General features: G+C 53.8%; 1 protein-coding gene across 4 annotated transcripts in view; it reads left to right on the top strand.

The window, feature by feature from the left end:
• The first annotated feature begins 1,682 nt into the window (after window positions 1–1,682).
• Window positions 1,683–20,598, top strand: part of POMGNT1 (protein O-linked mannose N-acetylglucosaminyltransferase 1 (beta 1,2-)) — a 30,828-nt gene continuing 11,912 nt past the window's right edge. The window contains exons 1-11 of one of the 4 annotated variants that reach the window (XM_008166743.4): window positions 1,683–1,840; window positions 2,958–3,196; window positions 8,995–9,103; window positions 11,505–11,620; window positions 12,133–12,198; window positions 13,664–13,777; window positions 15,045–15,162; window positions 15,588–15,686; window positions 16,837–16,964; window positions 17,847–17,917; window positions 18,536–18,611. In XM_008166743.4, coding sequence (XP_008164965.2) covers window positions 3,077–3,196; window positions 8,995–9,103; window positions 11,505–11,620; window positions 12,133–12,198; window positions 13,664–13,777; window positions 15,045–15,162; window positions 15,588–15,686; window positions 16,837–16,964; window positions 17,847–17,917; window positions 18,536–18,611 — 1,017 coding nt within the window. In that variant the 5' untranslated portion in view covers window positions 1,683–1,840; window positions 2,958–3,076. The remainder of the gene's footprint in view (window positions 1,841–2,957; window positions 3,197–8,994; window positions 9,104–11,504; window positions 11,621–12,132; window positions 12,199–13,663; window positions 13,778–15,044; window positions 15,163–15,587; window positions 15,687–16,836; window positions 16,965–17,846; window positions 17,918–18,535; window positions 18,612–20,598) is intronic. The other 3 variants (XM_024103922.3, XM_024103923.3, XM_024103921.3) reach the window with 3 other exon arrangements.

Raw genomic sequence — 20,598 nt, 5'->3', positions numbered from 1 at the left:
GGGAATGAACAGAACAGGGCAATTTTGGGTGAGCCATCCCATCATCCAGTCTCAGCTTTTGGCAGTTGGAGGTTTAGGGACACCCAGAGCCCGGGGGTGGGGCCCTGACCATCTTGGCTAATAGCCATTGATGGACTTATCTTCCGTGAACTTATCTAGTTAGACTTTTAGCCTTCACAACATCTCCTGGCGAGGAGTTCCACAGGTTGACTGTGCGTTGTGTGAAGAAGTGCTGCCTTTTGTTTGGTTTTTAAACATGCTGCCTCATAATTTCATCGGATAACCCCTGTTTCTTGTATTATGTGAAGGGGTAAATAACGCTTCCCTATTCACTTTCTCTGCACCACTCATGATTTTATAGACCTCTGTCATATCTCCCCCTTAGTCGTCTCTTTTCTAAAGGGAACAATCCCAGTCTTTTTAATCTCTCCTCGTATGGAAGCTGTTCCATCCTGCTAATCATTTTCATTGCCCTTCTCTGTAACTTTTCCAATATCTTTTTTGAGATGGGGTGACCAGAACTGCACAGAGTATTCAAGGCGTGGGCGTGGGCATGCCATGGATTTATATAGTGATGCTATGATATTTTCTGTTTTATTCTCTCGTGATACAAATAATTACTTGCGATCGGTTTCACTGTGCTTTGTTACCACATACATGGGCACTGTATAAAAATCTAAAATAGATTTGACTTTCCTGCTTGAGAGAGAAGAAGACAGAAGAGGACATGGGAATACTGCAAACCCCAATCATTCAAAAATCATGGGTTAGACCCTCCCCCCTCAAAAAAAATTCCTAATATTTGCTTAAAAATCATGATTTATTTAAAAGGGTGGGTACTTTTTTTTCTTGTGGTTTCCAGGCCCTTATAATGCCCTCGGTTCACATTTTCCAGCTTTATTCGGCAACCACGAGAGAGAAACTTTCTTTTCTTAAATGAAAACTGAGATTTTTCACAAACTTCCATGACTCCAGGAGCTGGGGCTTGAAGAACCCCTCCCCTCTCCCAATATCTCGAGATTCATGAAAAAAATATCACAAGAGTTAGCAACGCTGCTGGAGGCCTCCTCTGATTTGCTGGGTGAGCTTCAGCCAATTACTCACTACCTCTGCCCCTCAGTTTACCTCATCTGTTAATAAAACAATAAATAGGGTTATAAATTATATATATATAACTTATAATGCTACTTCCATATGGGCAGGGCCTTGGACGATAGCTGTGGCCAGAATGCAATGCATTCCCAAGCGACAGGAAAATCTCGGTGGGCAGTACAGGGCTCATGACACACAGCTAGATGAGGCCGAGTCCCCCCCGGGGAGCAGCCCCCAGCTCCGGCACTGTACTTTTCTTCCTGGCTCAGGGAGGTAATGCTTGCCTCTGGGCTTAGACACTGCACAGGGAGAGAGGCGAGCCACAATTGTCCTGGTCCCTCTCTGCATCTCCTGGGCAGCCTGGTTTGCCCAGGGGCCTGAGCCCCGGGGGGAGAGGGGGCTGCGATCTCCCATCAGCGCCCAGACACTCTGCCCCTGCCCAGGGGCTCTGCAAAGCCCTCCACAGTGGGGGGGACCTGGCCCCACGTGGGAAGCTGCCGCGGGCTCCGGAGTGGACCCCCCTAGGCTCCCCTGCCTGTTTCCCCTTTAAGAGCAGGCTGCGAGTGCATATCCCGCGCCGGAAGCAGACCGGCGCGTCGATTTCAGCCTTTCCCGAGCAGCTGCTGCTCCGCGAGCGGGGAAAGGGGGCGGCGGCTGCAGGAGGGGGGCAGCTCCGCGGTGCCCAGCGCCCGCCCCTGAGGAGGGGGCCCGGCCTGCAAGGTGCAGCCCCCCCCCTTCCCTACAGACCGTGAGTAGCTTCCCCGGGGCGCTGCAGAGCCGGGAGACCCCGCAACCCGCCGCGATCCCTGCAGGGGCCCCGGGGCAACAGTGTTGCAAATCCGTGTTCCGCTTCCGCTGGGACAGGTCGCTAAAGGAATGGGGGGACGGGGGGGTGATGCATGCAGGGGGAGACCCTCCCCAGTTGCTTTCCCCCACTCTCAAGCATGGGGGGCTCTGCTAGTCGATTTCCCCCAGAGCTGGTCCCACCCCCCACCCCAGTCTAACTCGCTTAGCATTTAAAACTCCCCTTCCCCCCATCTTCTCCAGCGGTCAGAGCAGCTGTTCAGAGCCCATGCCCCATAGAGATACTTCAGCCTGTCTGCCGGGCGCCCTGCCCTGGGGTGCCGTGTGGCAGCGGGGCCCCCCCTACTATGACACCGCGCGGGGGTGACCTTGCGGATGGAGCACTCCCGTTGGGCGTGCGGGGCGAGTTGTGGTAAGCGGGGCTGAGATTTGGGGGTTTCTGTGCCCCCTGATCCTGGCTGGTGTGCATGACCCCCTGGTGGGTTTAAAGACTCCCCTTGCTTGGCGTGGCTGCTTCCCTGACGTTCTCAGGGAGCCCCTGGAACAGCGCGGGACGGGCCAGCACAAGAGTATCCTCGCCCCCTAGCTAATGAGCCCGGACTAGGGTGTGGGGTGACAGCAGAGGGTTTCCTGCTGATCAGAGGGCCAGCTCCAGTGCTGCTGTCCGTGCTGCAGACACCTGTTCCATTAGGAACTGGACTGAAGCCACCCGCTCGCTCCACGCAGGTCAGTAAATGGCTCTTGGTCGCTACCAGCCTCTGCCAGACTGTAACTGGTGGCACAGGGACAAAGCTCCTTGCAACCCCTTGAGCCAAGCGTTGCTGCTTGTCGGCCGATCGCAGATGCCCTCTGCCCTGAAAGAAGGGGTGGGGACGCTTCCGCTGCTGGCAAATTATCACTCCTGATTCCGTGTGCTGGGGCCCGATTTTTGCATTGACGTGCCCTGCAGCCAAGTTCCTGCCCTAGGGCTAACTCTGATCCAGGGCGTCTGCACTTCCTCTTCTCTTCCTGACCTGCCCAGTGTGGGTGGAAGAGGTTATCCCTTCCTGCTTCAACCACAGGTCTTATTATCTGCGGTCCTGCCGCAGCAGGGACCCTCGAAGGAATGGGACCGGAGCCTACCCCATCCTGACAGCTGCCCCATGCTGCTCCCCTCACCCGTTCTCCTCGCCCCGTGATAATGGATGAGTGGAAACCCAACGCTCAAGCCAAACAGTTTGTCTTGCGGAAAAACCGGAGCTGGTACCTCGCCTGGAAGTACAAGCTGATGAATCAGAGAGCTGTCAGGCGGCTATGCCAGGTGAGTTCTCTGGAGGAATGTGAATCGTGCCTGGGGGAGGATTAGAGAAGATAAACTTGCAAAGCCCATGGATTATGGAGTCTGTTGGTGGAATCGGCTGCAGCCCCTGTGACCTAACATGGTGGAAGTGAACAAATTGTCCAATCAGAAGCCACCTGAGTTGCGTTTTACCCTTAAAATGCAGAATGGAAGGAGTCTAACCCTCCTTTAACTACCGCAAGTGCCAGCAGCCAGTTAAAGATTTTTCTTCTGCAGACAAAGGGGTTTTTATAGACTTCACCCGTGGTTAGATGTTGTTTATTACTGGGACAAGCACAGCTCAGCAGCTGTTAAATAACATTTCCAGAAGAGGAGGGTGGGCTTGCTTGGTGCCTACTTTTGAGCGCTAGCTCTGGGTTTGACTTCCAGGGGGGAAGGGAAATCCTTGCGAGGCTTCGACTAATATGGCTTCTCCGCTGTGATCTTGGCCGGGGGAACGAGAGCCTGTCAGTGTTTTGTTGTGCGATCCCTCTGCGCTATCAAGAGAGAGGCTCTCGTTCGCCGTGCGGCCGGGGGACGGGGTAGCTCTTTCGTAGCTCAGAGCGGAAAATGGTTTCGATTTATTTGTCTGTCGCTCTCAGGAGCTGCCCCGTCACCATAGTATCTGAGCATCTTGCAATTACTCTATGTATCCTCCCAACATCCTGGTAATGCACTCTGTGGCGGGGGAGGGGGATCCCAAGTGCACACCCAAAATGATGGGGTCTAAATTAGCTGTTACTGCTCAGGAAAGAGATCTTGGAGCCACTGGGGACGGTCTCGGAAAACATCCGCTCAACGTGCAGCGGCAGTCAAAAAAGGTAACCACGTTAGGAAAGGGATAGGTAATAAGGTAGTAAATATCATAATGCCACTATATAAATCCATGGTACGCCCACATCTTTAATACTGCGTGTCGTTCTAGATGCTCCCATGTCAGAAAGGAGATGTTCGAATTAGAAAAGGTACAGAGAGAGGCAACAAACATGAGTAGGGGATGGACCAGCTTCCATATGAGGGGAGATTAAAATGACTGGGACTTTTCAGCTTGGAAGAGAGATGACTCAGCAGGAGGTGGTCTGATAGAGGGCTATAAAATCATGACTGGTGTGGGGAATGTGAACAGTGAAGTGTTATGTGAGGGAGTAAATAACACAAGAACCAGAAGTCAGCCGATGAAATGAAGAGGCAGCAGGTTTAAGACAAACCAAAGGAAGTACGGCGCACATAACACAAAAGCAACCTGTGGGACTCGTTGCCCGGGATGCTGTGAAGGCCAAATGTCTAACGCGAATAATAGAATCTCAGGGGTTGGAAGGGACCTCCGGAGGTCATCTAGTCCAACCGCCTGCTCAAAGCAGGACCAACCCCAACTAGGTTTATAAAAGATAAGTTCCTGGAGCACAGATCCATCAATGGCTATTAGCCAAGATGGTCAGGGATGCAACCCCATGCTCTGGGTTGCCCTAGTCTCTGACTGCCTGATGCTGGGAATGGGCAACAGGAGATGGATCACTTGATGATTCCCTGCTCTGTTCGTTCCCTCTGAAGCACCTGGCATTGGCCGCTGTTGGAAGACAGGATACTGGGTTAGATGGACCCTTGCTCTGCACCAGTGTGGCTGCTCTTACTTTCTAAGAAAGTGCTGTGACTCCACAATGGGGATGTTGAGCGGCTAAGCCCAGGGCCACACAGGGAGTCTGTGGCAGAGCAGGGGATTGAACCCAGGGCTCCCAAGTCTTAGGCCAGGGCTGTAACCACTGGACCATCCTGCCTCTGCATGTGCAGAAGCAAATAGTTTAGAGGCCCTGTAATAAAGCACTGGCAAGCGCACGTGTGTGTGTGTGTGTGTGCGCACTCTAGAAAGCTGAAGGCCAGATTCTCAGCTGGTGTCAACTGGTGTTGCTCCATTGAAGCCAGTTTGACCCCCGCTTAGTGAATTCTGGTTGAGTCCCTTTGGAAGTGACCAGCGGATGGGGATGGGCATGCCTGAGGCATGGGGAGGCTGCTTCAGAAACAGCCGTCCAAAGCCGCACAGTTCTGCAGCGTGCTGGCCAGCCTGTGTGCGCGTCCGACCGAGACTCGGGACTTAGCCGTGGGAGAGTGATCAGCAAGGGGTGAAGGGAATGAGGCCGTGCCATGGTGGGAAAATTTAAAGGGGGTGTTAACCTATTAATAAAGAATTAATAGTCCCTTGACTTGCCTGTCAGCTTCCATGTGAAGATCTCAAAGCAAGGCTAACGCTGATGAACTAAAACTTGGTGAAGAGAAGAATTTGTTATGAGCTACGCTTTGTACATCAATGTGGCCTGTTCGGTGCTTGAATGCTGCTGTGATGGGCACCGCTGAAAACCCTACATAGAAAATTAAGCTTTGCCAGCCCCCAGTGCGGTTGGTGTGGGCCCATTTTTCAGATGGGAAAACTGAGGAACAGAGAAAAGAAGTGACTTGTCTGAGATCGCCCAGTGAGTCAGTGGTGGAGTGAGGGACAGAACCCAGATCTCCTGCGTCGATGCCTTAGCTACTCCCGCCACCACCAGCTAAGGATATTTATAGCTTATATTGATAGGCCATGGCTAATAAACAACCCAGGTACAGGGCCTGGGAGTCTAATAGTGGCTCCTCAGCATATGGCACCTGAGAAACTTTACAGCTGCTTCTGTTTGTAGATAAAGCAAATGGCCGGGTATGAACCAGTCAGATTCTAATTGTATTGGGCAAGGGTGGGACCTTTTTAAGAAGCACTTTTGTAGTGGGGTGGGTGGAAACTAGCTGGATCACTCCTCATTAATGATCTGGAGGATGGCGTGGGCTGCACCCTCAGCAAGTTTGCAGATGACACTAAACTGGGAGGAGTGGTAGATATGCTGGAGGGTAGGGATCGGGTACAGAGGGACCTAGACAAATTAGAGGATTGGGCCAAAAGAAACCTGATGAGGTTCAACAAGGACAAGTGCAGAGTCCTGCACTTAGGACGGAAGAATCCCATGCACTGATGCAGACTAGGGCCCAACTGGCTAAGTGGCAGTTTTTCAGAAAAGGACCTAGGGGTTACAGTGGACGAGAAGCTGGATATGAGTCGACAGTGTGCCCTTGTTGCCAAGAAGGCTAACAGCATTCTGGGCTGTATAAGTAGGGGCATTGCCAGCTGATCGAGGAACGTGATCATTCCCCTCTATTCGGCATTGGTGAGGCCTCATCTGCAGTATTGTGTCCAGTTTTGGGCCCCACACTACAAGAAGGATGTGGGAAAAATTCAGAGTCCAGCAGAGGGCAACAAAAATGATTAGGGGGCTGGAGCACATGACTTACGACGAGAGGCTGAGGGAACTGGGATTATTTAGTCTGCAGAAGAGAAGAATGAGGGGAGATTTGATAGCTGCTTTCAACTACCTGAAGGGGGGTTCCAAAGAGAATGGATCTAGACTGTTCTCAGTGGTGGCAGATGACAGAACAAGGAGCAATGGTCTTAAGTTGCAGTGGGGGAGGTTTAGGTTGGATATTAGGAAACACTATTTCACTAGGAGGGTGGTGAAGCACTGGAATGGGTTATCTAGGGAGGTGGTGGAATCTCCGTCCTTGGAGGTTTTTAAGGCCCGGCTTGACAAAGCCCTGGCTGGGATGATTTAGTTGGGGTTTGGCCCTGCTTTGAGCAGGGGGTTGGACTAGATGACCTCCTGAGGTCCCTTCCAACCCTGATATTCTATGTCAGAGACCCACAAAGCCTGTGCTGGCTGCTCGCTCTGCATCTCCTTCCCCATCCCATTACCTGTGCTCTGTTGACCCTAATTAGGTGGCGCAGCTCTTCTGTTAAACAAGCCCTTTACCCCTGTGTCGGGCAGTACAGATCTGCTCCTGCAGCACTGCGTTAGGCTGTCCTGATGGAGGTAATCAGCGGCCTGTAGCTGTTGAGGTCGATGTTCTAGCTCCATGGGCATTGCAACAGAAATCCAGTCATTCAGACCCTTGGATGTGCCTTCTGTCTTGCTGCATGGCCGCTAGTCTAGGTAGCCTTGCAGCCGCTCAGCAGGAGAGCGGCATCCTCCCAGCCCATGTGGCCTCCTCGGAGCGCTGTGTGTGTGTGTACGTACCTTCATGAGAAGGGAATGTCTTTCTGTCGGCGTTAATAACGAAATCTGGGCTGGTGCAGCGAGCTCCCTGGAACAAGCCTGCTCTTGTCAACTCTGGCTACCCCCAGTGAGAGGAAAAACTCTGTGCGCTTCAATGAAAAGTGGGAGCAGCAGGGGTAGCAGGGAGGGTGGCTTTCTCTTGCTGGATTGCTCCTCTCCAACAGGCTTAAGCAACTAATTGGCTCTTGGTTTTTAATCTGCTGTCTTTCCCCGTAGCCTGGCTCCTAGACACAGCTTCACTGATATAATGAGGCAGTTGCTAATAGAAGTCAAGCGGCCATAGACTAGGGGCGAGGCACTGTGGATAGGAGAGGAATGGCTGAGACAAGCTCCCCCGATCTGTAAATAGGGATCTAAAACCCAGCTATTGAAACAGAGCTTCTCCCCCCAAATATGGCAAAACTCCAGGCTGGACTGAGGCCGTGTGGACCTGCCCCCCATCTGCCGAGTGTGTGATAGACATCTTCGGTGCCCAGTGAGCAAATGGCGTTCTCCATCGGTCAGTTTCCAATCTCGCAGTCGTAAATAAGCTTGCGCCGGCTGCTTTGGTGGAAGGCTCTCTGAATATTAACTAGAGCTAACGCCGGCATGACGGGCACCAGAGTATGTAGCAGAGTGAAGGAGCCTTGTCTCTCTTGTTGCTATATTCCATTGCTGTGAGGATGAGTATATTGCTTCCACTGGGGATGTGAGCAGGAACTTTAGTGACTTCCAGCTTTGGTGACTCAAAGTATGTATATAGCCCCCATGGCATCTAAACCTGTCCCTACCCCCAATTGAGGGGTATCCTCCTCCTTTTACAGATGGGAGGGGCACTAACGTGGTGAGATTCATACTGCGACTTGTCCCAGGTCACGCAGGGAGTGTGGCAGCACCAGGATTTGAACTCAGAGCTCCAGTCTGCGTGGTTAGGGCACTGGCCCCCGTCTGTCTCAATTTCAGCCCTGAAAGGTCATTTCTATCTCTTGCTGTATCCTCAGCCCAAAGGTGACTGGGGAAGGATTGCAATTGACACAGAAAGCTCGCCCTTGAAGTTCCAATAGAGACCTCCGTCTCATAGGTCTGCCGTACGCCGGGCTCTTTCATTACAATAGCATCACAGGCAGCCGGGCCGTGTGACGTTCTCTGCAGCGTGCCATGCTCTGTAATGTCATGGAAGTAACTGCATTGCTCTCCTCAGGCAGGCTGAGGAAATAAAACCCTGCACTCCTCTCTTTCCCCCTAGAACTCTGACTGCGCTCATCTGGGTGTGTGAATCGTAAGAGATCGTAATGCAGGGGGAGTTAAGGTTCCGTCCGAGGTGTAACGCTGAATTTCCTGACATCCACATTCTTCTAATGTGGTTGTTTTTTCCCTCCTCACGCACCCCTGCGAGGCAGGGGTGTTATCCCTATTTTACAGGTGGGGAAACTGAGGCATGGCCAGGCTAAGTGACTAGTCCAAGTCACACAGGAAGTGTGTGGCAGAACTCGGAATTGAGCCTGGGTGTTTCAAGTCCTAGACAAACACCCTAGCCACTGGACCCCCCCTTTCCTCTGTGTGCTAGGGAAAACCATGGATATCTGAGATCCTCTGTGAGGATCATATTGTGGTTTATCCTAACACCTTGTCGCTCTGGGCCAGTTACATGCCACACTTTTTGCTTTGCAGATGGGTGCCGTCCTCTTTCTGCTTGTGACTGTGATTGTGAATATTAAGCTGATCTTGGACACTAGAAGAGCTGCTAGCGAAGAGGAGGAGGAGTCTGCCCAAGACTATGGTGAGTCTGAGGGGCCCGTCAAGGCGGCAGAAGTCAACACATTCCCATGCCACCCTGCCAGTGTGTGCAGCCATGCCGTACCAGAGCTGGTTAGAAAACAGGTTTTGTCAAAACTTTCCATGGGGGGGGGGAAAAATCAACTTTTTTGGCAAACAACATTTAAACCAAAAATATTTTTGGTTTAAATGTTGCCATGGTGCCTCATGGGAGTTGTATTTCAGGTGCCCTCTGCGCCCATTCTTCTAAGGGATAGGCTAGGCTCCTTGTTGGACTACATCTCCCATGGTGCACCATGGTCTCACCTCATGGTGAAGGGCAACGATTGCATCACCGGGAGTCCCCTGACCCTGGTACATCCTGGGAGATGTAGTTTCTTAGAATCATAGAATATCAGGGTTGGAAGAGGCCTTAGGAGGTCATCTAGTCCAACCCCCTACTCAAAGCAGGACCAATCCCCAACTAAATCATCCCAGCCAGGACTTTATCAAGCTGGGCCTTAAAAACCTCTAAGGATGGAGATTCCACCGCCTCCCTAGGGAACCCATTCCAGCGCTTCACCACCCTCCTAGTGAAATAGTGTTTCCTAATATCCAACCTAGACCTCCCCCACTGCAACTTGAGACCATTACTCCTTGTTCTGTCATCTGCCACCACTGAGAACAGCCGAGCTCCATCCTCTTTGGAACCCCCCTTCAGGTAGTTGAAGGCTGCTATCAAATCCCCCCTCATTCTTCTCTTCTGCAGACTAAATAACCCCAGCTCCCTCACCCTCTCCTTGTAAGTCATGTGCCCCAGCCCCCTAATCATTTTCGTTGTCCTCCGCTGGACTCTTTGAATTTTTCCACATCCTTTCTGTAGTGGGGGGGGGGCCCAAAACTGGACACAATACTCCAGGGGTGGCCTCACCAGTGCCAAATAGAGGGGAATAATCACTTCCCTTGATCTGCTGGCAGTGCTTCTACTAATGCAGCCCAATATGCCGTTAGCCTTCTTGGCAACAAGGGCACACCGCTGACTCATATCCAGCTTCTCGTCCACTGTAACCCCTAGGTCCTTTTCTGCAGAACTGCTGCTTAGCCAGTCGGTCCCCAGCCTGTAGCGGTGCATGGGATTCTTCCTTCCTAAGTGCAGGACTCTGCACTTGTCCTTGTTGAACCTCATCAGATTTCTTTTGGCCTAATCCTCCAATTTGTCCAGGTCACTCCAGACCCTATCCCTACCCTCCAGGGCATCTACCTCTCCCCCCAGCTTAGTGTCATCCGCAAACTTGCTGAGGGTGCAATCCATCCCATCATCCAGATCGTGAATGAAGATGTTGAACAAAACCGGCCCCAGGACTGACCCCTGAGGCACTCCACTTGATACCAGCTGCCAACTAGACATTGAGTTTGCTTAGGGAGCCCAGCCCATAGGAGAGAATGGGGATGTGAGGAAACAGGACTACAACTCCCATGAGGTACTAGGGCAGTATGTCAAAACTGAAATATTTCAGTTTTCAGGAATTTGGTGGTTTTGATGGAAACACTGAAATCATTTCCAGAAAGCAAGCCGGTTGTTTTTTGTTTTGTTTTTGTTTTTTTGGAGGGGGGGGCAGGGAATTGTGTAACTGAAACCCCCATTTTTCTGCTGGAAAGACAGTTTTTGATGGAAAACTTTTGGCCAACCCTAGCCATAATGTTGAATGAACCCTCTGCACACTGCTAGAGAGAGTATTTCATTCTGGGTCTGCTCCATCCTTCGGCAGCCATTCGTCCGGCTTTAGACCAGACAGCCCCCTCTTTTTGGCGGTTTGTCCCCCGTCCGGTATCGAGCCTAAACCAGACACAGGAGGGTGGAGTGGCGTGCTGTTCAAAATGGCATTCTCTGTGCAGTGTGACGTTGTACGCACCATGCGAGCAAGGTCACGCCGGCAGGGGTGGGCCCATGCTAGTCCCGGAAGTACTGGAATGTCTGGTGTTCTGGGAATGCGTGGATGGCCATCTTATCCATCCTTGACTTCTCTGTTCAGATGGCCAGCCAAGGTGATTCTGGAGACATGGACTTCTGTCCACCCAGAGCTGGACTGAGACACCAACTGAGGAAGGCCGGGTGGTGCTGGCACTGCCTGCCCCTTCTCCCTTGTCAGGTGGAATTAAAGAGCTGGAAGTCCTCAAGCTTTGCCACGGGGTCCCTCAAGCGCCAGGGGCGGTGTCAGCTGGGCTTGTCAGAAGGATGTTTTTGAACATCCCACCAGATCTGTAACGAGAGATGTTGTAGCCTGCTGGGAGTGGCAAGAGAGCACGTGTTGTGCTAATAGGTTGGGAATCTCTCCCATCCCCTGAGGGGAACCCGCTGGTGGTCCTGGCACTGAGCCCCAACTAAGCAGGTAGGGCTGAGGCTTTGGGCACCCCTCTCTCCTTAGATGAAGGTGTGCAGCATCTGGAGACCCTGCGTCGCCCCACCAGCAGCAGGAAGGTCTTGGACATCGAGGTGTACTCCAGCCGGTCGAAGGTCTACGTGGCTGTGGACGGGACGACGGTGAGTGGCTGGCACGGGAGGTTGCGGGTTACCCGTGTGAGCTGAGGGCGGGCGAACCAGCGTGGGTAGAACCAGAACAGACCTGATCTCCGTCAGCCAGACCTCGAACTGAAGCCCTTCCTGGAGTATAGAGCTCCTCTTGGGAGCAGAATGCACCCAAGGCCTTTGCCATACTCCACAATTGAATGGCTTGAGTATAAGCCTGCATCTGCTCCCATTGAAGTCAATGGCAAAGCTCCTATTGACTCACTGAGCTAGGACCAGACTAAGGCTTCGCGTCTAATTCCCCGCCCTCTCTTTCTTCTGAGGATGGCTTGTGCCGAGTACAATAGCAGCAGGGGTCCCACTGCCGCGAATTGGAGAAACCAGCGAAGGGGCTGGAATTTGAAACGTAGTGAGTTCTCCCTCGGTAGGAGCAGCTGTGTGACGAACCCACTGGGGTGGAGGAGTTCCTGGGAAAGAACTGGGGAGGCCTGGCTGATTTGCTACAATAACGTTTCCCCCTCCCGCAGGTCTTGGAAGATGAGGCTCGGGAGCAGGGAAGAGGGATCCACATCATTGTGTTAAATCAGGCTACGGTAAATTGCGCCGATGGTCCCTGTGTGTGTTCGTGCGGGGCTGTCTGGCGTTCCTGCCCGGTGACGCTGTCCCTCGTCGAGGGCTAGCGACGTGTGTGAAGCCAGTCTTGCGTTTCTCCGGGCCGAAGAGAAATCTCTGAACCCCTTCTCTTGCAATGGTCTAAAAGCACTGGCTAGCCTCTGCTAGCCCAGCTCACAGAACCGGAGCTGCCTGGGAATGTCCGGCAACAACAGGTGACCCCTTCTGTGAGCCGGATGCTTCAGCCTGGGAAAGTCACAGCCCCAAAGGAAATGCCTTGGGACAGCCCCGGTTGGAAGTAGCTGGAGGTGGGGCCATGGACTTCAGCGGGAGTCATTCCATTGACGACGTTGGGCTTTGGCTCATGTAGGGTAGACTTAACTCTAGTTTTGGCTTCCCAGAGTGCCAGGATGCCGGGGCAATGGAAGGTCCCTAAAAGTGGAGGGGGCCACCTGCACGGGAACCATAGCCCCGCCCCCCCATGCGGCCTCTTCCCCTAAGGCTCTGCCCCCCCACTCACTCCTCTTTTCCCCCCATCGCTCACTCTTATGGATGGTAAAAAGTTGGTGAATCGTAGAATCGCAGAATCATCGAACTAGAAGGGACCTCGAGAGGTCATCTAGTCCAGTCCCCTGCACTCCAGGGAGGATGACGTAATAACTAGCCCATCCCTGACAGGTGTTTGTCCAATCTGTTCCTACAAACCTCCAGTGACGGAGATTCCACAACCTCCCTGGGCAATTTCTTCCAGGGCTTAACTACCCTGACCGGAAGTTTTTCCGGGTGTCCAACCTAAACCTCCCTTGCTGCAATTTAAGCCCATTGCCTCTTTGTCCTATCCTCAGAGGTTAATGAGAACAATTTCCCTCCCTCCTCCTTGTAACAAACTTTTATTTACTTGAAAACTGTTATTTCCCCTCTCAGTCTTCTCTTCTCCAGACTAAACACACCCGATTTTTTTCAATCTTCCCTCATAGGTCATGTTTTCTAGACCTTTCATCATTTTTGTTGCTCTTCTCTGGACTTTCTCCAGTTTGTCCCCATCGTTCCTGAAATGTGGCGCCCAGAACTGGACACAATACTCCAGCCGCGGCCTAATCAGCGTGGAGTAGAGCGGAAGAATGACTTCTCGTGTCTTGCTTACAACACTCCTGCTAATACATCCCAGAATGATGTTTGCTCCTTTTTTGCAATAGTGTTACACTATTGACTCATATTTCGCTTGTGATCCATTATGACCCCCAGATCCCTTTCCATAGTACACTCCTTCCTAGGCAGTCATTTCCCATTCTGTATGTGTGCAACTGATAGTTCCTTCCGAAGTGGAGTACTTGGCATTTCTCCTTACTGAGTTTCCTCCAGTGAGAAGTTTCGGGTGGCGCTCATGCCTGGGGTTCTGGTGTACGTGCATCATGCAGGCTGTGCCGTGTGTTTGAACATCTGCAGGGTCACGTGATGGCCAAGAGGGTGTTCGACACCTACTCACCCCATGAAGACGAAGCCATGGTCCTCTTCCTCAACATGGTCGCTCGTGGTCGCATCCTGATCTTCTCCATTAAGGTAGGTGGGTCCAGCGCTGAGGGAGACTGCAGATCAAGTCACTGACGTGAGTCGAGCTCTAGCAAGGCGCAGGTTGGCTCTGCTTCCCTGCAGTTTTGTCTCATGAATGTTCTAACACATGTGCCAGACAGCGAGCCCCATTCTCCTCCTGCCCATTATTTCTATGATGGGAACGCCAAGGAATCCATACCTTATTTATTACAGTAACACCTAGTAGCCCCAGTGATGGGCCAGGACCCCACTGTACTGGGTGCTGTACAAACGCAGAACAAAAAAAAAAGTGCCTGCCCCCAAAGAGTTTACAATCTAAGTGTAAGACGAGAGGCATCAAACGAATACAGACAAATTGGGAAGCCCAAGGAAACAATGCGGCCGTATGTGGTCTCGGCACACCAGCAGCCGAACCGTTGTCAAGTTTTTTATAGGCATCCGGGCAAAGGGAAGTTTTGAAGGAGGATCGTGCGTGAGTTTTGCAGATGTTTATGGGGAGCCCCTCCCACATAGCCCTCTCCCTCCCCCACGTGGAGAAAGCACAGGGGTGCTTGTTGGTTTGAAAACACTTAAATGTAACCCCAGGGTACCTCTGAGCAGAATGGGGTTACTCCTGTCTCCCACCAGCGTGAGTGGGAAGAGCGTCTGGATGGGTGTCTTCCTCCTCCATTGTTTTCTGTCCCTCCAATGCCGTGTGCTGTTGTGGGTTTGTGCATTTTCTGTCTTGTAAAGCGTCCTTCAGCTGCAGCTTCTCTGAAACGCGCTCTGTCCAAAACTCCCTGGGGCCCTTATATTTAAACTGTTCCATTTCCTGATTTCTGACTGACACTTGTGTGCGGCGTCACCTGTCTCAGGTGGGAAATAGCTTGGAAGATACGTTCCCCAGAGGAATTCAGATTAACTTTTTTTTTTAATCCATCATGCAACTTATTATCCCTTGTGACCCAGGGGCAACGTCTGTCTTTCTGTCTGATCTTTGCAAGGGTCGGAAATGCGTGGCTGCTCTGACCCTCCCGGTGGGTCTGCTTAGCGCCCTCAATCTTCAGGGGGGTGAATCGCCCTGTAGCCGGTGCGCATCGGCGAGCTCTGCTGGGGAGTGAGTGGAAGAGGCCTTCCAACAACCAGCTCCGAAACGTGGTTCTCCTGGGCTGAGTCTCCAGTGGGATGTAGAGGGGGGCGATGGGAAGACCACCCTGCTGGCTGCAATGGGAGACAGACCCTGCTGGTTCGGAGCAGGGGAAGGTGCCGCCTCATGATGTGGTCTGTTCTGTTCCAGGACGAAGGCTCCTTCCACCTTAAAGACTCGGCAAAGAGCCTCCTGAAAAGCTTGGGAAGCCAGGTCGCCTCGTCCCTCAGCTGGAGGGACATGTGGAGCTTTGTGGGGAAGAAAGGAGGTGAGAGCCCTGCTCCGGCCGGGCCCAGGGGCCGGGCAGGAGTGGAGGCAGAAGGGATGGACTCTGGCTAAGTGGACGGAAATGGCGTCCCCTCAGCAAGTGGGGGCGGGGGGGTAATCCCACAAACACTGCAAGGTGAAGTCAACTCTGCTCAGACCTTGGCATCTCTTGGCCATGGGGGCCTGCTCCCGGGGTACAGGTTGAGTGTGGGGGGAGGGAGGCACGTCTCCTTCTCAACCGCCTGCCATTATTGGAGGGAAGGAGGTACCAGCTGGTCTCTCGGTGATGAGGTGGGTTCTGGCTGGCTCTGTACCGCGGCCAGGGGGATGGGCACCTGAGCGCCGTTCGGCAGCAGCCTGGCTCTGACTGCATGTTTTCCCCTCCCCCCCCCCCCCCCCCCCCCCCCCCCCGCACCCCCACCCCAGGCGAGGTGTACGGCGAGAAGCATTCCAAGTCCCCAGTGCTCTCCACGTGGGGGGACCCCGTCTTGCTGAAAACTGAAGTCCAGCTGACCTCCGTGGAAGGTAGGCCTCGGGGCGGGTCCTGCAGACCAGGGCAGAGAGCAGCTGGGCGGGCGGGCGCCCCTACCTATCGCAGCGCCTCGCCTGGATAAGAGGTGGGAGCTGGGGGAGAGAGACGGACGATGGGGAGAGACCCCTGATCTGCCTCGGCGTCTGCAGCTGGAGAAGCCCTCTCAAGAAGAAATCCCCCCCCTGTTCTCAGTTTGGGGGCGACAACAGGATTCTGCTGTAAACCTGGCCCCATGGAGATGAGAAATGATTTTTGGGGTGGGGGGTGCGCACGCAGTGCGGCCTAGTGGATAGGGCTCTTGGCTCAGACCTGGATTCTATTCCCGGCTCTGCCACGGATACTGTGCAAGTCCACTCACCTTTCTGTGCCCCCCACTTTGCAAGCTCTGTGGGGCAGGCGCTGTCTCTCATAGTGGCTGTACAGCGCCTAGCGCAACGGAGCTCTAAGCTCAGCTGTGTCAAGCCCCTCGGCGAGGAATTTGCACTGGAGGGTGATGGGGGCTGACTTCAGGCTGCATTGTTCTGACAGGGCCGTCTCTGGGGGCTAGGAAGCAGTGGGTTGGTTTGTTTGTTTGTTCGTTCTTGTCTTTTCTTCCCTTTGTAAAGCTGCTGACCTCATTAATACAGGACTTGGAGTTAAAATGGAGTTGGTGCTTCTATTGTAAATCCGGTGTTCACCCTCTTATTTTCTTAGCAACCCTACAATAACAAACCAGCACGCTTCTGCCAGGAGGAGGGGAGGATATAAAGGAGTGGGTTTCCTTTTCCTGCTTCCAAGGGATTGTTTATGAATGCCTAGGGGGGTCTTAAAATAGAAGTTGCAAGACCTCTCTCTGGACCATGCCGTTCAGAGCTCACATCCCTTCTGTGCTGATCCAGCTGCCAGGGCCTTCTGTGCCCATGTAGGGTTTGAGCCCGGGTGCCTACCAGTGAAGGCATCCGCTCGGCCCAGGTGGCCACTGAATTCCTGCCACTAGAGGCAATAAGCCATGGCACGACGGCTGAGGCTGCAGGTGGGGGCAGTGAAGTGGCAGGGCAGGAGGGCTGTGCTCTGGGATCCTTGCCCCGGCACAAAGGGGTGAGCTGCCTGCTTCCCTCCCCGGAGCAGTGGTCTCAACTCGGCTGGTCTCCCCTTCTCCCGCAGATGCCGAGTGCCGCTGGCCCGACACGGAGCTGAACCGCCGCCGGCGGAGGTTCTGCACCAAGGTGGAAGGTTACGGCAGCGTCTGCAGCTGCAAAGACCCCACGCCCATCGAGTTCAACCCTGATCCCGTGAGTGCGAGCGGAGGAAGGGGAGCGGGAAGCCCTTGCCTCCAGCTGAGCATGGAGCCGCGTGGGGCCCTCACCTGGCGTAACATCTGCAGGAGGCTTCAATATAGACGGCGCACGGAGGGTTCCAGCTAAAATCACGTCAGCCCGCTTCTGCGCGGCACGCCGCCTCCAGCAGGCTCCCAGAATGCACCTGGCTGCCATAATTCTAGCCCTGCCCGGGAAGGGAAGGATGCTGCAGTGTCTCGCTGCAGTGTCTCTCTGCAGCGGCCAGGGACAACTGCAGAGCAGCAGAGTGTAGCTAGGGCATGAGGGTTCGTACACACCAGTGTCTGTCTCATTGCATCCGTTCCCTGCCTGCTGGCATCTCCAGCCGCCTGGCATCCCTCTCGGGGCAGGCTGAGGCCTGGAACAGTCCCGAAGAGAGAACCTTGCCTAAATAATTACCATGTGATTGATTTTTATTTCCCTGCAGCCCCAGGATTTCTTTAGCTGTCCCCCAGCCAAGTACTGGCCGGGCCTAGCCCTGCCCGGATCCCAGCCTGCCATGGTGGGGCAGGAGGGCAACCGAAGGTGTCTAAGATAGACAGAATGAGGCCATCCTTCCACCGGGGTTCTCCTTGCAGGCAAAGGGTCTCTGCTCCGTTTCAAGGCTGGATGAGAACAGTGCTGTTCTCTCTCTTGAAATAAAGCCCTGCCCCTAAGGAGAAGAAAGCTGGATGGTGGAATGACTCCCAGGAGATCCCCTGGCTGCGGGCAGGGCCCCTAAACCTTGCAGACGTCACTGGCTCTTCTCAGGGCTGTCCCGGCCTCAGGGCCCAGGGGAGGGCGGGGTGGCCCCTAGTGGCTTCCCAAAGCCCTTATCTCAAACCTTTTCTCTTCCAGCTCAAGGACAATAAAGTCTTTAATGTGCCTGTGGCTGTCATTGCAGGGAACAGACCCAACTACCTGTACAGGTGAGTGCTGGGCGGGACGCTGCGTGGTCCGTGGAGGGATGTCCCGGGGAAAGCACTGGATCTCGGTTGCAGGGGCCTAGAAAGCCAAGCTGGGGAAGCCCCGTTAGATCACTCCACCCCCAGCTAGTGCAGATGGAGCACTGGGAACAGCTCTGCTTCTCAGTCCTGGCTCGGAATAACCCGGGCAATGGGGTGCGCCCGCTCTCCGATGTCATTAGCAGGAGGCGTCGCCTGCTAGTCTCCTTTGCTTTCCCAGAACGCTTCGAGGGCGTCTTCCCAGTGGCCAACTCAGGGGTAGCCCAACCACAAAACCCTGCGGGAGCAGGCAATGGTGGGGCTCGGAATGCCCCACGGGTGGGTGGCTTTGTCCTGGGGTCAGGTTCGTGTGGTGTGTAGTCTGGGTTTGCAAGGACCTAAACCCCAGCCCACCCCCAGCCCTGCCCCAAAGGGATCTAGGCCTCACTTGAGTGTTGAACCGTCTCCTGCTTCTGTTGCCCCCGTTCTATCACTGGCTCAGTGTGTCGCCTCTCCCCGTTACCGTGGCGTTCAGTCGTCTGTTAAAGAGACTCCAGACTTTCACACGAACTCATTCCCACTCTCTTCTCTCCTGGCCCCCAGGATGCTGCGGTCCCTGCTGTCGGCTCAAGGGGTCAACCCCCAGATGATCACAGTCTTTATTGACGGGTATTATGAGGTAAGATCTCCCCCTGCGGCGGGGAGGGGGGCTTCTCACGCTGTCTCTGAACGTGGAGGAGGGGAAGGAGTAGGCAGCTGCTGTCGTCCTTGTCCCCTTTCTCTTCCCCCCCCCCCCCCCCCCGGGCAGCTCCTGGGGCGGGCTCCTCGCTGGGTTCTGAAATCCCGCTCGGCTCGTTGGGACGGAGCAATTTCGCGGGTCTGTTTCCCGCTGGGCGTCTTCGTTTTGACGATGGTTAGGTTGCTGGTGTGCTGAGCCGGCTGCATGTCATGCTGGCCGTTGTCTCTTGTCTCAGGCGTAGATCGGAAGCTCTCTGGGGAAGGGGCCATGTACTTGTTCTGGGTTTTGTACAGCACCTAGCGCGGCAGGGTCCTAGTCCGTGATTGGGGCTCCTGATACGTTATTTTCTGCATCTTTAAAATGCCCGGAGGCTGTGGGGTTAGAACAGAGGGGGCAAGAGGTGTCAGGTGCCCTGTGGAGTCCACATTCTGATCGACCCCTGTCTGCAGCCCCCTCCCACTCTTGCTGAAATAAACTGAATGGTGCTGTCTGGCGTCAGGTGTCCAGGGCGGAGAAGGGCTGCTCAGGGGTGGACTGACGGGGCGCCCCCGATAGTGGCAGAGCTTGGGGCCGTGAAAGAGAACCCAGCGTGCCCTCTAACGGGAAGATCTTTCTCCCTGTTTCCAAGCTGTGAGAAGAGCCAGCGATTCCACTAGGGACTTCACCATGGCCAGTCTGTTTTACATGGAGAGCAGCCATGGGGCGGCTTGCACCTCTGTCCCTTTTCTGGTCCCTCTGCGAGCCACGCCCCAGGGGTTAGGCCTCGTGCCCTTTCCTGTCCTGGGGTTCTCCCACTCTTTGACCGAGACCAGGGTACGACACCCCACCTTACACGAGAGCGAAACTTTTTGGATGAATCCTTTATTCGCTGACGAACACAAGTGTCATTGGACGTGGAACTATTCCCAACTTTGGGTCGAATTTGACATGAACTCACTGAACAAGTTTCAGCCAAAACCTTGGCTCAGGTAGAGTCGCGAGGGCCTATCCATGGAGGAGAAGGAGGTGGCAGTGGGGCAGTCCTCCCCCTGTAACATTTAGCCCAGTGGGTGGGCACTCGCCTGAGAAGTGGAAGTGATCCTTGCTCTACTGTGGAGTTATTTATACGCAGCGGCAGGGTTTCATTAGAATTTAAGAGCCCTACCTCCGGGTAGCTGATCGCTTGGTGGTTTGACTGCTCACTTGGCAGAGGGGAGATCTGGGTTCAAATCCCTGTTCCGAAGGGGGAATTTGTACCTGGGTTATGTCCCCGTTAATCTAACCCTTTAAAAATGCCTGAAAACTCTTTTGTTTGATTCAAACTTATTGCCACCTCTTTTTGCTTCCCTGAAAACTCTGAAAAAGTTCAGACTCAAGTCGGCCCGAACGGACTTTTTGTTGGTTGGGTTTTGAATGGCCAGTGTCCCACAGGATCAGTTAGTCACCCAGCTCCACTTATTCCCAGGCCTGACTGTTCGTTCGTGCTCCTTCCCTCTGAAATCCGGCGCTAGGCGGTCACCAGCGGCCTTCTGAAATCAAGTGGGTTTATTTAGCAAATGGAGCGAAATGTTAGAGATACTGACTAAAACAACAGACCCGTCGGATCTTAGGGTTCACCACGAGCTCAGTTAGACAGGCTTTCTGCTGGTTAGAGGAACAGAACGAACCCAAGAGTTCTTAGGAGCCAGCCTGGTCTCCATTTGCCTTCCGGAGAGTGATTCCCTCCCCAGGGAAACCCCTTTCTCAAAATCCTCTCCTTGCATGAGCCAGACCCCACTTACCATCTGTCCAAGGTACTTCTGTGCTGCCCACTGAGCCTAGACTGACTCAGGTTTGAGCCCAAGCCCCACTTCTGTCCACACACAGGACCTGGGCCTAGAAACCTGCTGAGGGGGTGGGTCAGAGCCCCAGTCCCTCGCAGGCTTTGGTCCAAGCCCTGTCGTTTTGC

The sequence above is a fragment of the Chrysemys picta genome, chromosome 8 (assembly GCF_011386835.1).
Source record: "Chrysemys picta bellii isolate R12L10 chromosome 8, ASM1138683v2, whole genome shotgun sequence".
Lineage (NCBI taxonomy): Eukaryota > Metazoa > Chordata > Testudines > Emydidae > Chrysemys > Chrysemys picta.
The sequence above is the reverse complement of the archived record's forward strand: the minus strand, read 5'-3'. Positions and strand labels throughout refer to the sequence as shown.